The sequence below is a fragment of the Chiloscyllium plagiosum genome, unplaced genomic scaffold (genome assembly GCF_037043375.1).
Source record: "Chiloscyllium plagiosum isolate Xiang-an unplaced genomic scaffold, Cpla_swu_hap1 HiC_scaffold_40, whole genome shotgun sequence".
Classification (NCBI taxonomy): Eukaryota; Metazoa; Chordata; class Chondrichthyes; order Orectolobiformes; family Hemiscylliidae; genus Chiloscyllium; species Chiloscyllium plagiosum.
In genome coordinates this window covers 18,218,173-18,239,483 of record NW_028270178.1, presented here as the reverse complement: position 1 = coordinate 18,239,483, position 21,311 = coordinate 18,218,173, and the positions used below count along the sequence as shown (strand labels likewise).

The window sequence follows — 21,311 nt, the reverse complement described above, 5'->3', positions numbered from 1 at the left end:
TACTGGGTCAATGTAAAGTTTATTGGTAGTGTGGATGTGCAGAGGGATCTTGGAGTCCACGTACATAGATCCCTGAAAGTTGCCAGCCAGGTTAATAGTGTTGTTAAGAAGGCATACCGTGCGTTAGGTTTCATTCGTCGAGGGATTGAGTTCCGGAGCCGCAATATCATGCTGGAACTACACAAAACACTAATGTGGCCACACTTGGAATATTGTGTACAGTTCTGGTCGCCATAGTTCAGGAAGGATGTAGAAGCATTGGAAAAGGTGCAGAGGAGATTGACCAGGATGTTGCCTGGTCTGGAGGGAAGGTCTTATGAGGAAAGGCTGGGAGACTTGGGTCTGTACTCATTGGAAAGAAGAAGGCTAAGAGTGGATTTGATAAGGATACACAAGATGATCAGAGGATTAGCTAGGGTAGACAATGAAAGTCCTTTTCACCCCGGGACGATGACATCAGCTTGTACGAGGGGGCATAACTACAAATTGAGGGGTGATAGATTTAAGACAGATGACAGAGGCAGGCTCTTTACTCAGAGAGTGGTAAGGGCATGGAATGCCCTATCTGCTAATGTAGTTAACTGAGCCACATTAAGAAGATTTAAACAATCCTTAGATAAGCACATGGATGATGATAGGATAGTGTAGGGGGACGAGCTGAGTATAGTTCACAGGTCGGCGCAACATCAAGGGCCTTAGGGCCTGTTCTGCACTGTATTGTTCTATGTTTTATTTTCTAACATATCAGCTTAATATCTCCCCAGTTTCCTTTGTTCCACAAATAGTGACACTATTAGTTCCAACTTCACATGGTAACTAAATTTCTTCATATCTGTGAACAATTGTTTTCTTGTTGTCTGCACACAATGGCACAAGGCTTGGCAACGTTGTGGAGGACGAATCATTCCGACAGGACTACATCACAGATTTTTAAATTTATCCAATTGCTTGGTGATTTATGACTTCTCCATCTGTATGTAATGTAAATCACGAATCCAGAATAATTATGTCGAAGCTAAATTAGATTAGATTACTTACAGTGTGGAAACAAGTCCACACCATCCCTCAGAAGAGCAACCCAACCAAACCCATTCCCCTACCTTTACCCCTTCACCTAACACTACGGACAATTTAGCTTGGCTATTTCACCTAACCTGCACATCTTTGGACTGTGGGAGGAAACCCACGCAGACACGGGGAGAATGTGCAAATTCCACACAGACAGTTGCCCGAGGCATGAATTGAACCCGGGTCCCTGGCGCTGTTGAGGGGCAGTGCTAACCACTGTGCCTCCGTGCAGCCCAATTTTGGGTCATTTTTTATTGAATGGTCATTATAATAGCAAAAAGAGAAATTCAGTCTTCATTGTGGAAGGATATTTTTGACAGAACTTTCCTGTCGCTAAGCTAAATCCGAGAATGAAATGGGCAAACTAACATTGGAAATTTTCAGTGGTATGTCGTTCCAGAGTGTGCATAATTAGGGGAATATAATTGCAATGGAGAGGATTCAAAGTGATTTGCAAGAATGATGCCTGGGCTCGTCAGAGTCGCTCATGAAAAGAGATTAGTCAGATCGTTACAGCAGAAGAGATTAGATGGGGACATGCATCAAAAGTGTACACTTATGAGAGGCATAACCAAGTAGGCCAGGAGAAATTGTTTCCATTATTAGAAGTATTAATTACCATGTGACCTCGATGTAAGTTAAGGGCTGAAGTGTTGGAGGAAATGAAATGAAAAAGTATTTTCATTAAAATAGTGATGGAAATCTGGAAGTCAATACTTCTGAGAGTGTAAGGGTCTGAACCCCTCATACTCTTAAAAAAATTCAGATTAGCTTTAAAATGCCAGTACATACCAGGTTTGTGGTGCACGTGCTGAAAATTGGGATTAGAATACTTACTTAGTTGTTCTTGACTGGTGAAGAATTGATATGCGAAAGGTTCCTTTACACTGCTGTAATCCTCTTTGCCTCTATGATTTCCACAAACGCTTTCGTGACAACAAAACGAAGTTATGCTCATCAATATGTTTGTCATTTGAGGCAGATTGCGCTTACTAATTACTATGTTAGGCAGTCAGGAGCTTCCACATTTTTGTTTTTAATCCTGTATAGTCACTTGAATTACAATTAATGTTTCATTTCTATGTTTCTATTCTGGAAAGGAAAAAAAATGTTTGAGTCAATATTCCTCTTCCGTGTCTTTTTTACAACGACCATGATGATGATTTTAATTCCCGTGCGTGGAAAATGTGGACTCTCGAAGTGCATCTGTAAATACATGCTTGCTATGGCAACAGCAGAGCTGCAGGTTATAATCAGTATTTTCATAGTTAATCGTATTCTTGTGTATCACTTTCCAGTGTCGTTTTGGTCTCATTAGCATATTTGCAAGTTGACTGTCTACCTGGCTATTGTTATGTTCAATTTATCAATTTGGTTCACAGTCGCCTTCACTTTTGATGGCTTTGTGGTTATCGCTGACCGAAATTTCAATCAAGGGACTGTATCATGGAAATTATAACCGTGATCTATGCCATCATGCTTATTAAGAATATCGCCATTTTCCTTCCATATGAATGTGGCCAACTTATTAACGGGGTGAAATGATAATATTCCTTCCCTAAATTGCAGGAGTAGTGTACATCTAGTTTTACGACATCTACTTAGTTTGGTATCCTTTCATTCAAATTTCCTTGATTAATTCATTCATAATCAGACATATAATGGCAAAAAAAGGAAGCAGAGTACTTCGAAGTCACAGAATTGGCAATCAACGTGATCTTACTTTAATGCATCAAACAAAAAACTTGCTTTACTGTGTGTCGTGTTGGGAAGTTTCTTTCTGTCATGGATGTCAGCTGTGATATACCTTGTAATTACCAGACTGACAGATCCCTCTTACGACCAAGGAGATATTGCAAGTCCAAAGTCTAGGGCATACCAAACTGAAGCCACGCTAACGCATTTGATATCCTATTCAAACACATGCATTTATGTAGTGGTCCAGAAGAAATTCAGAAGAGAGCTTTTGAATCTTCTGAAATCCTGTGCGTTCGTTGTAAAGTTATTAAATATGAAAAGGAGATGATTGAGAATTCCTATTAGCAGGTAAGCATAGAATTTCACTCGTATTTTATGTGAAACTAAGATTCTCTGGCGTGTTTGCATAATGTAGATAAATGAAGAGAAGAAAATAATATCCGTGTCCCCCATCCTAGATTGTTTCAACTTCAATAGTAGTTAATAAATGTTGATGTCACAGTTCCTGCAGGAATCACAGCCATGATTTGACCCGATATCAGTCTGTTTTTTTTTAACAAAAAATGTCTTTCTTTGATAACGTTTCACTAAATTTCTACATTCATTTAAAACTGCTTACAAATATTCTACAATTTAAAAAAAATGCTATTAGACTTAGAGATTAGTCACAGGAATCTACAAAAATAGGATAATTAATGAAGGAAGCAACAATTTAAAACTCGTGATAACCCAAAGAAACATATTTCACTGTTAATGTCAGACCGTCAAGCCTAACAACATGCAAAGGATGATTCCAGCTGTCAGTTGCTTGTCATTTCCCATTTCAAGATGGCATTGTTGGGATATATACAATGCAGAGCAATGGACTGAGAGCTACATAATATCACAAGTGGTACCGTTTGACAAATGTCCTCTCATTCCCCAATTTTACCAGATTAGAAGTAGCATTTATTTCTGCCCATGCTGTTAGTAGCTGACATAAATCTTGAGGATCACTTTATCCAATAGCATAAGAATCATAATTTGCTAAATTTCTACTTCCGTCACCTCACAGTTACACTGCAGAAGCTGTCTCATTTCACTGCTACTTTCAGTGTATTCATTGCAATTTGAACACAGCAAGTACTGTCGCAAACAACAGGAATTGCTGTAAAGTGTCAGCAGGCCTGGCAGAATATGTGGAAAGAAAACAGAATTCCTGTTTCAAAACAAGTGTTCTTCCTTCGAAAATAAGCACTTCCAAATGAGAATACAGTGTCCAAATGAAAATTAGACGTTCTCCATAACACTTTTTCATTGCTCCACACATTCAAAATTTTAATCGAATGGCTTTATGCATTTTCTTTAAATTTGGACAATCTTTTATTTTCATTTGCTTTGCATCATGTTTTCTAGAAATGACCAAATACCAGGAAATTTATTTGTTTTGCACCGAGAGCTATAATCACCCGAACAGCTTGCATGCATAAATAGAATAGGATTTTGGTTGCAAGGTTACATAAATATAATGCTGTTATGTTCTTGAATTCTCATGAGAGAGAAACAACTGGTGGTGGCTTAACTGGAGTGCCACCATCTCAGGAAAGAAGCAATGTTGAATCTTCATGGCAGCAGCACTAAGGAAACGACTTTTTCGCTTTATTCAGCATTGCAAACTAACCATCCAGTCAATTGAGACCAAGTTGCAACTTTGCTCAGGCCTTTGACATTAAATCGATATCTACATAGATGATAGAATTGGACAGTGCAGGATCTGGCCCTGTGTCTCAAGGTCTTGTGACGCCATACCAAACTAATCCATTCTGCCTATCCTTAGTCCATATCTCTCCATTGTTAGATCATATGCTGATCTAAAAGTACCTTAAATGCCCTTGCCGTATCTGCCTCCTTTATCAATCCAGGCAGCGGGTTCCAGAACCATACCACTCTCTGTTTTAAATGACCTGCTGATCACATCTCCTTTGAACATTTTTACCCTCATTTTACATTCACGTCCCCAGTATTAGACACATCAAAACCTTCTATCTGGTAAATATTCAAGTAAGCACGTCATGCAGGATTTCTGTTTTGTTCATGCGAAACAATATTCGAATTTAATCTTGAAAAGTCATTGCTTAGATTCTTGTGGTGCTGTTTACACTTTTTCTTCTTGCTTATTTTGATTTCATTTAAAAACTTCAACAATGTTCCATTTTAAAAACTCATTTTAAATGGGAATTGTAATAAGCTATTCGGCCCCTTGATCCAAGAGGATCGTAGCTGATGAAACATCCTAAGTCCACTTTCCTACTCTTTTCCCACAACCATGAATCCCCTCCTGATTAAGAATCGTTGAATCTCAGCCTACACAGCTCTACCTGACCCGCAGTCACTAATGTCTATCAGAAATTCTATGACATGCTTCCACTACTAGTTTTAAAGGATGTTCATCAGGATGAATGATAAATTACTCTAATAAATGATAATGCCTGGGAAAATTCAAAGCTGTGCCTAAAACTTTCGAATTACTGTATAAATTAATTTAGCGTGTTCACCAGAACTAAATGGGAGCCAACAAAATGACATGGTTCAATGCCTTATTTCTGTTTCTTGGAACTGTACCAATCACAGTAGTTTTTTCACGATTTTCATTATGTTTATTTTCGTAAAAGGTGCATATGTTAAGAAGACATGTCATTTCCTCATGGATTAAATCATGCGGCAAAAATCTCATCAATGATCATAACAAACTCTGACAATGTTCAAACCGCCACAACCAGGGACAGATTCTTCTATAAATAGAGAATATTCCCAGTCCTCAGTTGCATTGCAAGTGAAGTCTTCTATCTGGATACATTGCAGATATTCGTCTGAGAATGGCACAGCCAGTGATTCTACAGATGAAGATAATATACTACCCGATCCTTGCAGCCATTGGCATTCTTGGTAAGACAAGAATATCCGAATATTTCACACAGTCAACAAATTCTGACAATACAGTCACTGAAGAGGTATGTATTCCATAGAAAGTTGCAAAAGACGAACGTGAGGAGCCATTCAACCCATGAATCTTTCAGCAATATTCAACATATTCAGGCTGGTCGTGCAAATTACTATCCTGCTTCCACTTTCTCTTCACAACCATTGATCCACTAAGTATTAAGAACCATCTGAATTGCATTTTTTCAAACACTCAACGTTTTGCCATTAACTACTTTCAGTTACAAAGAATTTCAAACCTTCACCACACTCTGGGCAAAGAAATGCCTCCTCATTTCAATCCTGTGCAGTATTTTTCGACTGTGCCAATTTGTTCTGGCCACTGCAGTTATCAAGCACTTTCTTCTTTCTTGAGTGTTTGAATCTATGTCGTAATTTTGCTTTCATGTCGAGGGACGTGACATCATGGCTGAATTTTCGTGAAGGAGATTGCAGGTATAGCAGGTAATAAAGAAGGCAAATTGAATATCGGCATGTTTTGCTCAAGGAATAGAGTATAAAAATTGGGATGATTTGTTGCAACTGTGCACGATGTTAGTGAGAACAAACATAACAAACCTGGACTATTCCTTACTGCTTTTTCCCCCTTACTTACAGAGTGAGGACACTGGACATTGTTCAATGGAATATCAAGAGATTAATTTCCAGAGAAATTGCATGTGCCTTAATAAGAAAGAGTGAGGATTTTAGCTTACATTCTATGGCGTTTGATGGAATAAGAGGTGCTCTTACTGATGGATGCATGCTGCTCCCAGGAATTTATGAAGAAGATGTTGAGACGATGTCTCCATGTGTGGGGTAGTCTGAAATGAAAGGTTACAGATTCAGACAGAATTTGTAACCTTTAATGCAAATCTTTCATAAGAAGTGAATTCAAGTGTTAAGTATCGTCCAGGAAACTGGAGTGCAGGCCAGAATGAGATCAGCCATCGTTTTATGCATGGCAGAGCTGGCTTGTGGCACTGAATGGCCTCCTCTTCTTCCAAATTCTTACGTTCTGTGTTCTAATCTGTTCAGTAGCTACATATCCTTCTGAGAATATGGTTCCTCTAACTGAGTACAATATTCCAGCTGAGAGAGAACTAGTTCCTTCCAGAAGTTGAACAGAAACGGTTTGCTCTTGGACTCTATGTCTAGAGTGTTATGAAGATGTGGGTGCACTATAACTTTAAGAAAATTTAAAAAGCCCGCAGAATACCTGACAGCAACAATGTTCTGAATAAGGTAACAATGTAACACTTGGTCAGAAGGTGGATTAGCTGGGTTGTCTGGGAATGACAAAACAGTTTTGAAGTAGACCAATCAGTTTAAATTATAGCCCTAAAATTACTATACTCCAAATCATGTATGAATTTAGTGTATTGACAATCTTAAAAACCAATGGCACAAACGATGCTTTGTGAGTGCAAGACTGGGGGAAATTGAATAGTTGGAAGAAGAACTGCCAAGCCAATGGCATCCACCAATCTCTTAAAGGTACCCTCTTCGATCCGTGACCTGTGAATCATAATCGCAAAGAAGAAGAAAAGAAGACAAAGGAATCCTAATAGAAGACTTGACAGCTAGTTGGTTTTGAAAACGTGAATTTTTGGAAAATCTTAATTGCGGAGCTTTATCAGACTAGTATTATAGAAGGGAAGGTAAATGATATACTCGAGGAAGGAGTTGTAAATAGTTGTTAGTTTATTATTCTTTGTCACACTTTAAGAAAAAAGTTTTTAATTTTTACTTTTAATAGTTCTTGGACTCTCGAATTTTCACAGATTACTGAATGGGAGAAATATTTTCTGTGTTGCTGGTCTGAATTAAGCAGGAGGGCTTACTCCATGTCGTAAAAATAGCAAGTGGCCAAGGATAAATCTGAGTTATTAATCAGTCTCTCAGAGTATCCTATTCCCGCTGCAGTGATACATCCGCCCAACTTGCACTTCGTAGGCATTCCATGACAAAGCATTCTTAAAGCATGGCTGTCTTTGTTTCAAATTAATCATTTTCTTTTTTTTAACTTTCTTCACTGCCAGGTTGAATTTGAGAATACCACGCACCAAATCAATAGATATTCTGCTGGTATAGGTTAACAGATATGCTTTGAGTTAAATAGCTTGGAATTGACGTGGAATCAAAATCAGATGGTCTTTCTGGGATGTAAAGCAAAGGGACTCGAAGAGATATGTTCAAAAATCTTGAATTTGCGAGGATGATTTGAGACTATGATTCAGAAAGCTAATATGAAAATTAGCGTTGATAGTGAACATAGAGGGAAAAAAAGATGTAATGGTCTTGCCTCACCAATTATTCATTAGGTCTGAGCATGAGTTTTGCCCAGTTGTTATGGACGAGGCAAGACGACTCAAAGCATTGTAAAGTAGGCAGCACAGACCATACATTTGCAATTTTTTCGTAAGTGTCCAGTAAAAGTTAGCCGGAGTAAGCTAGTGAGGTTGACTACAGTTTTAAAATTGACAAAAAAATCACAAAATTACGCAAACAAACACGAATAAGGAACCTTAACAGAAGTCAGTCTATCCAAACTGGACTTAACAATGCTGCTCCGAATACACACAACAGTGCCAATAAGTTTTAAAAACTGGTATAAATGGACCACATGCTAACAGGTTGAAGTTAGAAGGAAAGAAACAGTTTCCACAAATCTCACTGTTGAACTTTAAAAACTAGTACAAATGGACCACATGGTAACAGGTTGAAGTTGGAAGGAAAGAAAGAGTTTCCACAAATCTCACTGTTGAAGTCCACTAAAGCTTCTTGTCCTTTTATAACAATTCGGTGAATGGAGGAGCCAAACTGCTGAAGTTCGATACAAATTATCTGTAAAATCCAGTCAATCTCAGGAACAGTAGTGCTGCCTATTTTTTGTCAACGGTGTGGAAAATTCCTCAATTAATTTTATTTTTGCATCCAGTGTGGCCATTTGTCCATGTCTGATAACATGGCCCAGGAAGGCGACATGGGCATTGAAAAATTCATTTTTAGCTAGATCTGCCACCAATCCTGCCTTCTGAAGTTGATCGAGCACATCGGATAAATGCTGTAAATGTTCCTTCCATGAGTGACTAAATATCACCAAGTCATTAATACACAGCACACAGTTGGGTAAGCAGGCAATGACTTTACTAATCTGACTCTGAAATATGGCTGGAGCGTTTTTCATATTAAATGGCACGACTTTGAACTGACATAGCCCATTTGGCGTTTGCTGTCTCTGACCTTTGCTCTTCTTTGCTCTCTCTGACAGAGGTACTTGCCAGTAGCCTCTGAGCATGTCCAACATCAAAATGTAAGTTGATTATCCCACGATTTGACACAGTCCTCCAACCGTGGAATTGGTTATACATCAGTCTTTGCAATGACGTTGACTTTGCGATAGTCCACACGTAACGAGTGGGTACCAATTTGCTTTGGTACCATGGCCATGGGTGACCTCCAGTCATTGTAACTCACTTTGATTATGCCATCGTGGAACATGCGCTCTATCTCCTTCTGAACGCGTGCCAACTTTAGAGGGTTAAGCCTATAAGGACGCTGCTTAATCGGAACAGCATTTCCTATTTCTATGTCATGCACAATTAGGTTAGTACTTCTGTTTATTTCCACAAATCTCCCTATGTAATAGTCGTATCGCTATCAGGTCACTTCGATTTTATTGTGGAAGGCAACTCAATAATATATCGAACTTTTTGACAACTTCCTCATTGGCCAATTTGATTTGAACATATCCAACTCAGAATCTCCTGAACTTGGACTCTGAACTCTTCCATCTGTGGTTGAATCATTCCCACCTTCTCCTCTTGCTTTCCTTCTCTATAAAAATACATTTTGAGCACATTCTCATGTCACATTCTGCGAGATTTCTTCCTGCCTGGAATCCTTATCAAATAGTTCACCTCATTCAATTTCCACTCGATTTCATAAGATCCACGAAAGCTGGCTTTTAAAAGTACACCTACTACTGGAAGTAACAACAATACCTTATTTGAGATTTCTTATCTGCTTCCTGTTCCATTGCATGGTGCAATACTTTTAAATACTTTTAAATAGTCAACTCTTCAGCTCTATTTAATCGTTTTCTAAAATTTGACACATAATCCAAATGGGTGTATCTGAATTCTGACTAATTAATTTCTCCTTAATGAGTTTTAATGCTCCTCTTACTTCATGCCCAAAAGTTAATTAAAGTGTACTGAATTAGATCGACTCATTCGGTGCATCGCTTTTCGTGAAATGTACAAATGCAACTCCCTTATCACAATCATCCAGATAATCCTGACCATAAGACCGCAACATGGTCTTTAGTGTGGGATTCCATCTCTCTAGTGCTCCCTACGATTCTGTGCGCGAGGCAGTTGACTTGAATTGCTTTACTCCCAAGTTAACCATAACTTCTTTGAATATGTTCAATGGGAAGTTTGATTCCTGATCGGACTGGATCTCTGCTGGAACCCCTTATCTAGTTAAAAAACGTAATTCTTCCACAAACCTTTTTGCTGTGATATTGCATAATGGGGTTGCTCTGGAATTCTCTCTTTATCCTACTGGCAAAACAATTTGATGAATCTCCGCCCACCTCTGATCTGCTTGGAAGTGTGATGGTCTCCATTTCCTCATTAAGACATCAATTTTTAAGTAATAACACAGAGGAATGCATTCAGTTTCCTTCGATGTAAATGCCTTTTGATATATTGTTCTCAGTTCTCATCTTTCTATTTTAAGTCAATCAGCTTTTTTTCAGTTCCACTTGTCTGATGAAAGAGTGTATCGGATAACACTACATCAGTTTCCTTATCTCTGCTCTTTGATCACTCTTGCTTCAGCTTGTGTCTCTGTGATGTTGTGATCACACAATCAGTGAAAATTCCTGGACATAAAAAAACTTTTTTCATGTCTTCAGTTGCCTGCGTCGCCACTCGCTTCTCAACTAGGGTAGGCAGCACACCTACCAGTGAATCAGCTATATAATTTGCAAGTACAAATTGCATTCCAGAGCTGAGAGTTTTTGCAGACAGAAACAGGGGAACATATTACGGGGAACAAAGAAATGGCAGAAGAATTGAATTGGTACTTCAGATCTGTGTTCACAAGCAATCTCCCAGAGGTAACAGTGGCTGAAGGACCTGAACTTAAGGGAATTGATATTTGCCAGGAATTGGTGTTGGAGAAGCTGTTAGGTCTGAAGGTTGATAAGTCTCTGGGACCTGATGGTCTACATCCCAGGATACTGAAGGAGGTGGCTCGAGAAATCGTGGATGCGTTGGTGATTATTTTCCAGAGTTCGATAGATTCGGGATCAGTTCCTGCAGATTGGTAGATTGGTGAGTGGCTAATGTAGTACCACTTTTTAAGAAAGGGGGAGAGAGAAAACAAGAAATTATAGACCAGTTAGTCTGACCTCAGTGGTGGGAAAGATGCTGGAGTCAATTATAAAGGATGAAATTACGACACATCTGGATAGTAGTAACAGGATAGGTCAGAGTCAGCGTGGATTTATGAAGGGGAAATTATGCTTGACTAATCTTCTGGAATTTTTTGGGATGTAACTCTGAAGATGGACGAGGGAGATCCAGTAGATGTAGTGTACCTGGACTTTCAGAAAGCTTTTGATAAAGACCCACGTAGGAGGGTTAGTGAGCAAAATTAGGGCGCATGGTATTGGGGGCAAAGTACTAACTTGGATTGAAAGTTGGTTGCCTGATAGGAAACAAAGTGTAGTGATAAACAGCTCCATTTTGGAATGACAGGCAGTGACCAGTGAGGGACCGCAGGGATCAGTACTGGGACCGCAGCTTTTTACAATATATGTTAATGATATAGAAGATGGTATTAGCAATAACATTAGCAATTTGCTGATGATACTAAGCTGGGTGGCAGGGTGAAATGTGATGAGGATGTTCGGAGATTACAGGGTGACCTGGACAAGTTAGGTGAGTGGTCAGATGCATGGCAGATGCTGTTTAATGTGGATAAATGTATGGTTATCCACTTTGGTGGCAAGGACAGGAAGTCAGATTACTACCTAAATGGAATCAAGTTTGGTAAAGGGGCAGTACAGAGAGATCTGGGTGTTCTTGTACACCAGTCAATGAAGGTAAGCATGCAGGTACAGCAGTAAGTGAAAACAGCTAATAGCATGCTGGCCTTTATAACAAGAGGAATTGAGTATAGAAGCAAAGAGGTTCTTCTGCAGCTGTACAGGGCCCTGGTGAGACCACACCTGGAGTACTGTGTGAAGGTCTGGTCTCCAAATTTGAGGAAAGACATTCTGGCTATTGAGGGAGTGCAGCGTAGGTTCACGAGGTCAATTCCTGAAATGGCGGGATTACCTTACACTGAAAGACTGGAGCGACTGGGCTTGTATACCCTTGAGTTTAGAAGACTGAGAGAGGACCTGATTGAGACATATAAGATTATTAAAGGATTGGACACTCTGGAGGCAGGAAAATGTTTCTGCTGATGGGTGAGTGCCGAACCAGAGGACAAAGCTTAAAACTACGGGGTAGACCATTTAGGACAGAGATGAGGAGAAACGTCTTCACCCAGAGAGTGATGGCTGTGTGGAATGCTCTGCCCCAGAGGGCAGTGGAGGTCCAGTCTCTGGATTCAGTTAAGAAAGAGTTGATAGAGCTCTCAAGGATTGTGGAATCAAGGGTTACGGAGATAAGGCAGGAACAGGATACTGATTTAGGCTGATCAGCCATGATCATATTGAATGGTGGTGCAGGCTCGAAGGGCAGAATGGCCTACTCCTGCACCTATTGTCTATTGTTTATTGTTTACTCCGACCACAAATTATGCTCTCTTCGCTGGACTCTCTTGCCTCACTTTATACAATTGTGCACTTTCTGTATCACCATCAATTCTGTTACCAGTACTTTCTCTGGCAATAGTCCCTCAATAGTTCATATCCCTGATCCTTTTACATTACCAACTGACAGGATCTTGTGTCCCTTAATATTGTAACCTTCTTACCAACTGCTCCTGACCTATGTGAATATTTTTGCATGTATATTTTTAAGCTGATTCGGCACTTGCTCCCTGTTTAACCTCTGAAAATCTTCTACAGTTTGAGGCCATTGTCTAACTTCCCTTATGATTTTTGTTACTAGTCGAACATCATTTCCAGGCTTGTCTGTTTCACCTACATCTGGCTCCCTCCTAGTCCATCAAAACTGTGATTTTATGTAACCCACATTATTACAACGAAACCACAAAGTTTTCTTTTAGCGTCATTTCCGCATCAAAGTTCCTTTGTTAACCTGTGCTAAATTACCCTTATGATGTTCACTGATATCTACATTTCCCTTTCCACGTGAGGATTTCACTTTTCCACAACTTTGATCCCTCATCAACTGAAATTGATTCTGGAATTCAAAGCGAGTTTAATGGACCAGCTCATAATCATCAGCCACTTCAGCTGCGAACCTTGATGTTTTAACGTCTGCTCTTCCGCGTGAGTTTGCACTAATTCAGGCAGTGAATTTTTGAAATCCTCCAACTTAATATCACTAAGAGCATCATAGACTGGCTCGACATTGAAAGCGCTTATCTATCGAAATTACTCTGTTTGATTCTTTCAAACTGAATATAGGTTTGACCAGGGTCCCTCATTAGATTCGTGACGTGTTGCCTAAATGCTTCTGGGAGAAGCATTTTTCACCTTCTCATTCTCCCCAGTTACCTCCTCTGAAAGTGATGTGAATACCTCACAATCCCTACCTACAAGTTTCGTTTGGATCAACAGAACACACAGTAGAACTCGTCACTATATATGTTCATCCACCTTTCAAATGAGATGAAAAAAGCCTCCATATCCATCTCCTCAAATTGAAGCAATGCTTGAACATACTTAAACAGTTTCGCACAAGGCTTCTGACTGCCAGGTCTTGCTCATCCTCACTGTATTCTTCACTAAGACCACCCTCAGCCTTGGTCGCCAGTCTTTTAAGCTGACTTTCATTTTTGATCGTCAGTTTTTGAAGAAAAAAGCTCGCTCTTTTTCTTTCTCTGCTCTCTCTTTTTCCCCTCTCTTCTGCTGGTCTCTCGTTTCCCTCTCTTCTGACTTTAGTTGTAACTGAAACGGTTTCATTTCGGCTGGCCCTTTTATTACGACACGGGGTAAATTCTCCTGCTTAATTTAAACCAGCAAAATCAATATATTTATGCCGTGCTGTAACCTGTAAATCTTTGTGTAACCAAGAACTATGAAAAGTAAAAATTAACAACTTTACTTCTTAAAGTATAACAGAGAATAATTAAGTAACCAGCATTTGCAATTTATTTCTTTATCCTATTTCTTACCTTCCCTTCTATCGCACTAGTCCGATAAAATTCCCAGTTAAGACTTATAAAACAACACTTCTTATCTCAAAATCAGGTAGCTGTAAGTTCTTGTCTTCGGATTTTCCTGTGTCTTATTTTCTCCTTGTTCAGAATTTCTGATTTACAGGTTACTGATTGAAAAAAAATACTTGACAGAGAGATATATTTTTCAAGCAGTATACTACATGCTCGGACATGGCAGTTCTCTCTCAACTGTTCATTTTTTTCCAAACATTATACCTCAGAGCACTGGATCACGTCAGTGCCTTTTAAGATTTTCAATATAGTCATTTCAGATATGATTAGAAATTGGTATTTTGGGGGGTATAATTTAGGCTGATTGAAAAAAAACGTACTTGAAAGAGTTTATTTCTCAAGCGGTCTGTTACATGCTAGGACTTGGCACTTCTCCTCTCCATGGTTCAATCTCCTTTTGACCTTATACCCCAGAGCATCGGATTGTGTCATTGATTTTTTTTAAAATATTTTCAATATACTAATTTGAAACTTGATTGGAAATTGGCATTTTTAGAAGTATAAGTCAAGTTGATTAGCCAAATTAGAAGTTGTTTTTGTCTCCAGGCAATGAACTACTCGAGTATTAGACCTATTGTTACATAGATTGTTGTGTTATTGAGAACACTTGGTTTTTATGTCCGGCAGTAATGCTGATTGTTAACCCTACTAAAGATACACTCAACTCTTCAGAACACTTGCGTTATGTATCGCCTCTAACACAAGTTGCTTAATTTTCAATTTAAGTCTTGCCATCTCTATAGATTCTGGATGGTTTCTCCAACAAGCTTAAATGCTGAGTTGCTGCAATTAACTCTCCTTTGCTCAAAAAAGCAGCTCGTTCAAATTTCAGCTTCTCTGCTAATTCCTGCAGCTTTGTCCTATTCATTTTTTGCAAAACTTCCAAAGGCACGGGATACACATCCAGAAAACTTTTGGCGACTTAAAGAGCCATTACTATCCGAAGCTTGGTCTACACAATCAAAACAACGCCCGAAATAAAGACACTGGCCCCTACCACTCCCTGTTTAAAATTCCATAAGGAGGCCCCAGTCTGTTATGGAAAAGGCCAGGCCACTCAAAATAATCTTAAACAGGGAGCCCAGACCATAACTTCGCAATTTGTTTCGGTAAGTGTACCGTAACTAAACCTCGATTAAGTTAGTGAGGTTGACAAAAATTATTCACAAAATTACACAATGAAACACGAAGAACAGAATAAAACATAACCCTGTCAGAACTCAGTCTATCCAAAGACGACTTCAATATGCTGAATATGTGCAACAGTTCTCAATAAGCAAGCTCCCTTAAAAAAAAGTATAACTGGAAGACATGCTTACAGAGTATATTTGAGCCAAGGAACAGCTTTTAGAACAAAAAGGACTAGGTTTGTGACCCAGTGAAGCAGATGAAGTGAGTATCATAAGTTACCTAAGATCAAATAAGAATGTTAAGTGCATAGCCGATTATAACTAGATGATTTACAGTTTGAAAATGACAAGGAAAGTTGATAGACCTTCATCCCCAGGATTATTTTTGTATACCTTCTGTTGATCCGGCCAAGCCCAAAACAGCTGTTATGACTTGCAGAAACAAACTGCTCACAATCTTCCAAATATGGCCTGACTAGAGGATTGTACAGCATCACAAGTGTGTCTCTGTTTTGAATGTTCTTTATTATCATGTGCTCTTGAATGAAACGTTTGGAATGCCACCAGTTGCAGCATATCTTCGTTTCCATGCGCATAGACATGTAAAGATATGTAATAAAATTGAAAAAAAAAGCAAAAGAAATGTCCAGGACACGAAGCAATAGCAAACATAAAAAGAAATTGTTCTCAATTAACAGAATTACACCCCAATGTTCGATATATTTAAGCTTCCGACCGCACTGGAACAAGTCTCCAGACCAGGCTGGTCTTCAAACTTTGAGGGCTCTCCTCCAGTCCACTGTGAACCTCGCCTTGTCATGACCGATTCCAGTCTGAGACTCACCTCTGCATGAGAGACCTACAATTTAGCACTCATGTCCCCGCTGCAGTCTCCAGTCAATGAATTACATCCCCACTGCGCTCTTCTTTCCTGGTGTCTTTCCACGACAACTTCCTGACAGGGACACGTCTCCCAGCTCCAGTGTCCAGTCAGGTAGTCACCTTCACACTCTGTCTCCAGTCGAAAGGTCGCATCTCAGTCCAGTTGCCACTCCGGAATTCGGATCACCATGACAATCTTCCAGTCCGAGAGTCATTTCCCCGCACGGGTCCCAACTCCAACACTCTGTTCCCCGCGACAGTCCTGCAGTCTGTGACTCGACTCCCCGTGAAAGCCCTGCATTTTGGGAAACATCTCCCAGATTCAGTCTCCTTTCGGAGAGTCAATTCCCCATGACACTGCTCTACGGCGGGAATTAACCACACACCGCTCCCCACACCCTAGCAGTTCTGGAGTCTGAGATTTCATTCCTCGTGAAGGTTTCCACAAAGGGACTCTCCTCCCTACCACTGCCTTCCAATCTGAGAGCTGGTTCACCGCAATGACCCCAGTCTGGTAATTGTCTCCTCCGTTACCATGTGAGTACATGTAAAATTTTTTCAAAAGTTTGAAGACACAAACAAAGGACATAAATTGATGGCTGGCGCGAACGAATTCTGCAATGGGAGTCCCATTTGAATGTTTCCTGCTTTTTGGTACTAATGGTCCGAAAGGAGAGACGCCAATTTATCCAGGTCTTGAGATACATTAAACTCAAAAGAGATTGCAGGAGCAGAGCGATCTGGGTGCACATGTGCACATACTATTGAAAGTGATAAGACTTCTCAGCAATGAAAAATAAAGTATGCAGAATTCCTACCTTCATGAAAAGAACACAAAGTGCATCACTAATGACTCAAGTTCGAACTTGTGCAAAACATTTGTTTAACATTGTACACAGTTATGTTTTCCACATAATGGGAAACATGTGAAGGCGTGAGGGAAAACCGAAGAAACAATTGACAGAAATGATGCCTGGGATGAGGAATTTCAGTGATGACAAACGATTGAATAAGCTAAGACTGTTCTTCTTGGTGAAAATATGAGTGAGCAAAATGTTTTTAGTGAGCAGATAGTTCTTTTCAAAATCGGGAATGGTCTTCAAAATGTAGATGGGAAGAAATTGTTCCCATTGTTAAACGAAACAAGAACAAGAGTGCAGAGATTAACAGTGACCTGTGAAATAAGCAAGGATGAAATGAGGAACAAAACATTTGTGTCTGAGTTCTCATAGCATTTCTTTTCCTTGAAATTATTTTGGAGGCAATTCCATTGGAGGCCTTAACGATGGCAATAAATACATTTTGGAGTTGGAGTTTGTGGGGAGTGAGGAAAGGTACAAGGTTATCTGCTATAGTGGAAAATGAGGCTCATCTAATGAAACGGTGTCAACATGATGGGCTGAATAACGTCCCACAGTACCGGAATTCTATGGTCCTGACAAGATTATGGCAATATCGGCATGAGAATGAGAGTTTTGAAGTTCACAAACAAACACTTCACAAATTGCACATATCTTTGTGTCGATGTGGAATACTTAATGTCTATTGAAGAAATTAGAAACAAAGGATATGCTCTGAATCTGTTGAAATCAGTGTTGAGACGTGAATGCGGTAAGGTGCCTCAGCAAAATGGAATGTTCTTTTGTAGCTTGGACAGAATTTGGTCAGAAAATGAGGTCTTGTTCCTCAAACTTGCAATGACCTTATGCAGACATGTTGTGGATGGTAAACAAGCACTCTTTCATATATTCTGGTAGATGTTTATTAAGAAGGTGATCACCATCCTTCTCAGGCACAATTGATGACGGGTGCGAATGCACAAATCCTGAAGGTAAATGCTCAGCATTTGTCATCTCACAATTATTATCGTTTCAGAATGAATACATTTCAGAGCTTTCAACTGTTATGTGAGAAACTGTTGTTAGAAACCTTGCTGATTTTTTCATTATCTCGTTTTATTCGTTTTTATTATTTTGGTTTGAAGGTACGAACTGCAAGATGAGAGTTGAAAGGTGTCCTTTGCGATTTGAGTAGCAATTTGTTTATTTGAAAGGAGAAGAGAAAAAAAAAGTAGGTTCTATTAGTTGTTGAGGCCAAATATGAACGTTACTTGCATGATATATTTTTATGGGAAGTGTTCTTTTGATGTATCGACTGCAGATGAAACGTTCGCTCAAGCTGAAAGCAGAAGTTGAATGAAAACTGGGGTCACGTGTAAAGACGGTCAGTCTGGCAGGGAGAGATGAGAGTTTCATCTTGTTATTGGGCTCTGTGGTGGAAATCGTCAGGCCAGAGGTTAATGGTTAGACAATCATGGAGAATTACAAACCAGAAAATAATCCTTCGATCCCAACTCGTCCATGCCGACCAGATCTCCAAAACTAAGCGTTCCGCATTTGCACGCATTGTTCCCTATCCCAGTAAACGCTTCCTGTTCATATACCAATCCAGATGTCTTTTAAATGTAGGCATTTTACCAGCTTCTAACACTTCCGACTTGCCTTCTTAAGATTGATATGTTAAAAGCTCAGAGAATATAACGTCAGTTTTGGACTCAAATTTATATTTCTTCGAGCCGAGCTGCAAGCACCAGTGTCATCAGAAACAAACCCGGATAGAGGTCCATGTGCCTGTGATCCTGTGGACCATCATATCTATTTGTCCTCATAAGTTATTGCTTAACTGCTTTAATGTGCCTTTCTACCTTTGGCTGAGAGATGTGGTGAGACTTGAAGAGGATCGAGTAAAGTCATAGGTCTTAGATAGTGCAGCTTATTCTTTAGCGTGGCTATCATATGATTACTGTTCTAAGAGTTTGCCAAATCATTTCTTTGATATTTAAAACCAGAACCTGATCTCAGTTACTCATGACAGCTGGCACTGGGTATTTTAAAAGTCCATTTAGTTACCAATTGAATAAAGTGTAATAGCCATTGTGTATATTAATTGGATTGCATTGTGACGTCATGATTAGATCATCAGTCTCCAGTTCACAATGTACTCAGAAAACAACTGCTCTTGAACATTTTAATCCATGTAATCGTTTAAATCACTTAACTAGACGATTCTGGAAACAAGTCAAAGTTCAGTCCCTCTGTTTTGAGTATTCAGTGCTTTGTTATTCTATAATGCAAGTTCCAACACTTTGACATATATGATATTAAAAATATCAATGCACACAAGTGTCAGCGGCAAAACCTTTCAATTTAACTTCATCATTTTTTTTCAGATTATTTTGGTTTTGTAAGAGATCTCACTTTAAAACGATTGTTCATTTCATTTGCAGCGAACTTGATGACAATGGTAATTCTTTCCAGAAGAAACTGCGGCCTGTCTGAATGTACTTGCACCTACATGGTGGCCATGGCAATAGCAGCTCTTATGATCTTGATCTTCAATGTAACTGTACATCACGTATTCGGTTATCACTTTACGCATTCCTTCTTCTCCTACACTGGAGTTTGTATGTTATTTAAATACATGAACTCAATCAGCTTGTTAATGGCAGTGTGGTTCACTGTAATGTTCACATTTGATAGATATGTGGCTATATGTTGTGAGAGGCTGAAAACAAAGTATTGCACAATGAAGACAGCGGCTGCAGTTTTAATGAGTATCACTGCTTTGGTATGCCTAGAGAGCATACCGTTTTTGTTTGCATATGAACCTGAGAAAATCATTGATAATTTACAGTGGGGTTGTCGCACCAAGCTGATTTTTTTCACTTCACCACTAGGTGTTGCATTTTCCTGGTTGCACAGTATTTTCGTTCCTTGGATTCCATTTTCTTTGATGCTCTTATTCAATTGTTTGACCATTAGACGTATTTTATACGCCAATAAAATTCGCAGGGCAATTAGAGGTCGGAATATTGAGTGTCAAAGAGACGAAGAGGTGGAGAGTCGAAGGAAATCCATAATTCTACTCTTCACAATATCAAGCAGTTTTATTCTTCTTTGGCTGACAGCAGCTGTCAGCTTTTTATCTACTAGGATAACAAACATCTCACATTATCGAGGTGATTTTGCAGCTCCAGCTTACATTGCCACTGAAGCTGGCTACATGCTAATGTATTTGAGTTCATGCACAAATGTGTGCATTTATGCAGCGACACAAAGTAAATTCAGACATGAGTTGAAGGAAGTGTTGACATTTCCTTGGTCATATCTTCTGATATTGGTTAATCGAAAGGAAAAGTGAAAAAAAAACTGTCTCCATGCTTCCTACTGCCTCAGAAAGTTTATATCTAGCGAACTAATTCTGTTGAAATTTATTTTCTCCTTTTTGTTTAACGACGAGAGGCGTTTGATAGCATTCCATAGCTGGATTCCAACCTGGATACCCAAAACATTGGACGAATTCATATTCTAGCAATAATTGAGCATTATTGCCCCAATATGAATTCGTCGGATGTTCTGGGTATCCTGGTGCGTATCCAGCCAATTAATATTCTGGAATTTGTATTCACAAATATAAACCAGAATACTATAATCGAACATCAGAAAATAAAAACACATCGTCCTCTAACATCATTTAGGAAATGGAAATGCTCACGTTGGCTGGTCTGGCTTCATGTGACTCCAGACACAGAGCTATGTGTTAGACACTTAATTACTATCTTGGCGATTTGGAATGATTCATAATTGTTTGCCTGGCCAGTCATGCACATATTCTTTGAAAGAACAAAAGAATGAAATCAGGCCACTTCTTAAAAGAATAATGACAATTATTCAGTTATGTCCTATGTATCATGAAAAATGTTAAATGACCTACTTATATCAAACAAAATAACGCATTTATTTGATTGTTTTGTCACATTCAAATCATCAAGACCTGCGCGTGAAAGATTCTACACCAATAAACCAAAGACGTTTGATCGGCAGGTGGGGCATGCATTCACTTTATTAGATTTCCCTGCCATACTCCATGGGGTAGGGTTCTCCACACAGATAAAGGCGTGACGCATGCACATGAGGCAGTCCATGCATTTTGTGCTAAAATTTGATATTGGATGCAGAGTCAGAAATGTCATTAAAGGTTTAGCATGCATATGACAGTTTTAAATAATATTTCATAATAAAAGACTTGCGTTGAAGAACAAAACAGAATGCTGATAATATATTGCTTTCCAAATTACTCGAAATAGACTGGTGCAGAGGCATTTCAACGGTTATGGATGATAGTTAC

General features: G+C 39.2%; 1 protein-coding gene across 1 annotated transcript; it reads left to right on the top strand.

Moving 5' to 3' along the window:
- The first annotated feature begins 2,225 nt into the window (after positions 1–2,225).
- LOC122544081 (putative G protein-coupled receptor 139) lies at positions 2,226–20,669 on the top strand. Its single transcript, XM_087981694.1, has 2 exons — positions 2,226–2,314; positions 19,411–20,669. The coding sequence occupies exon 2, from the start codon at positions 19,419–19,421 to the stop codon at positions 20,322–20,324; it is 906 nt and encodes a 301-aa protein (XP_087837820.1). The 5' UTR covers positions 2,226–2,314; positions 19,411–19,418; the 3' UTR covers positions 20,325–20,669.
- The last annotated feature ends 642 nt before the right edge of the window (positions 20,670–21,311 follow it).

Bases quoted from the DNA above. Each gene is read 5' to 3' on its own strand.
- LOC122544081 (XM_087981694.1), top strand. From the start codon at position 19,419: ATGACAATGGTAATTCTTTCCAGAAGAAACTGCGGCCTGTCTGAATGT.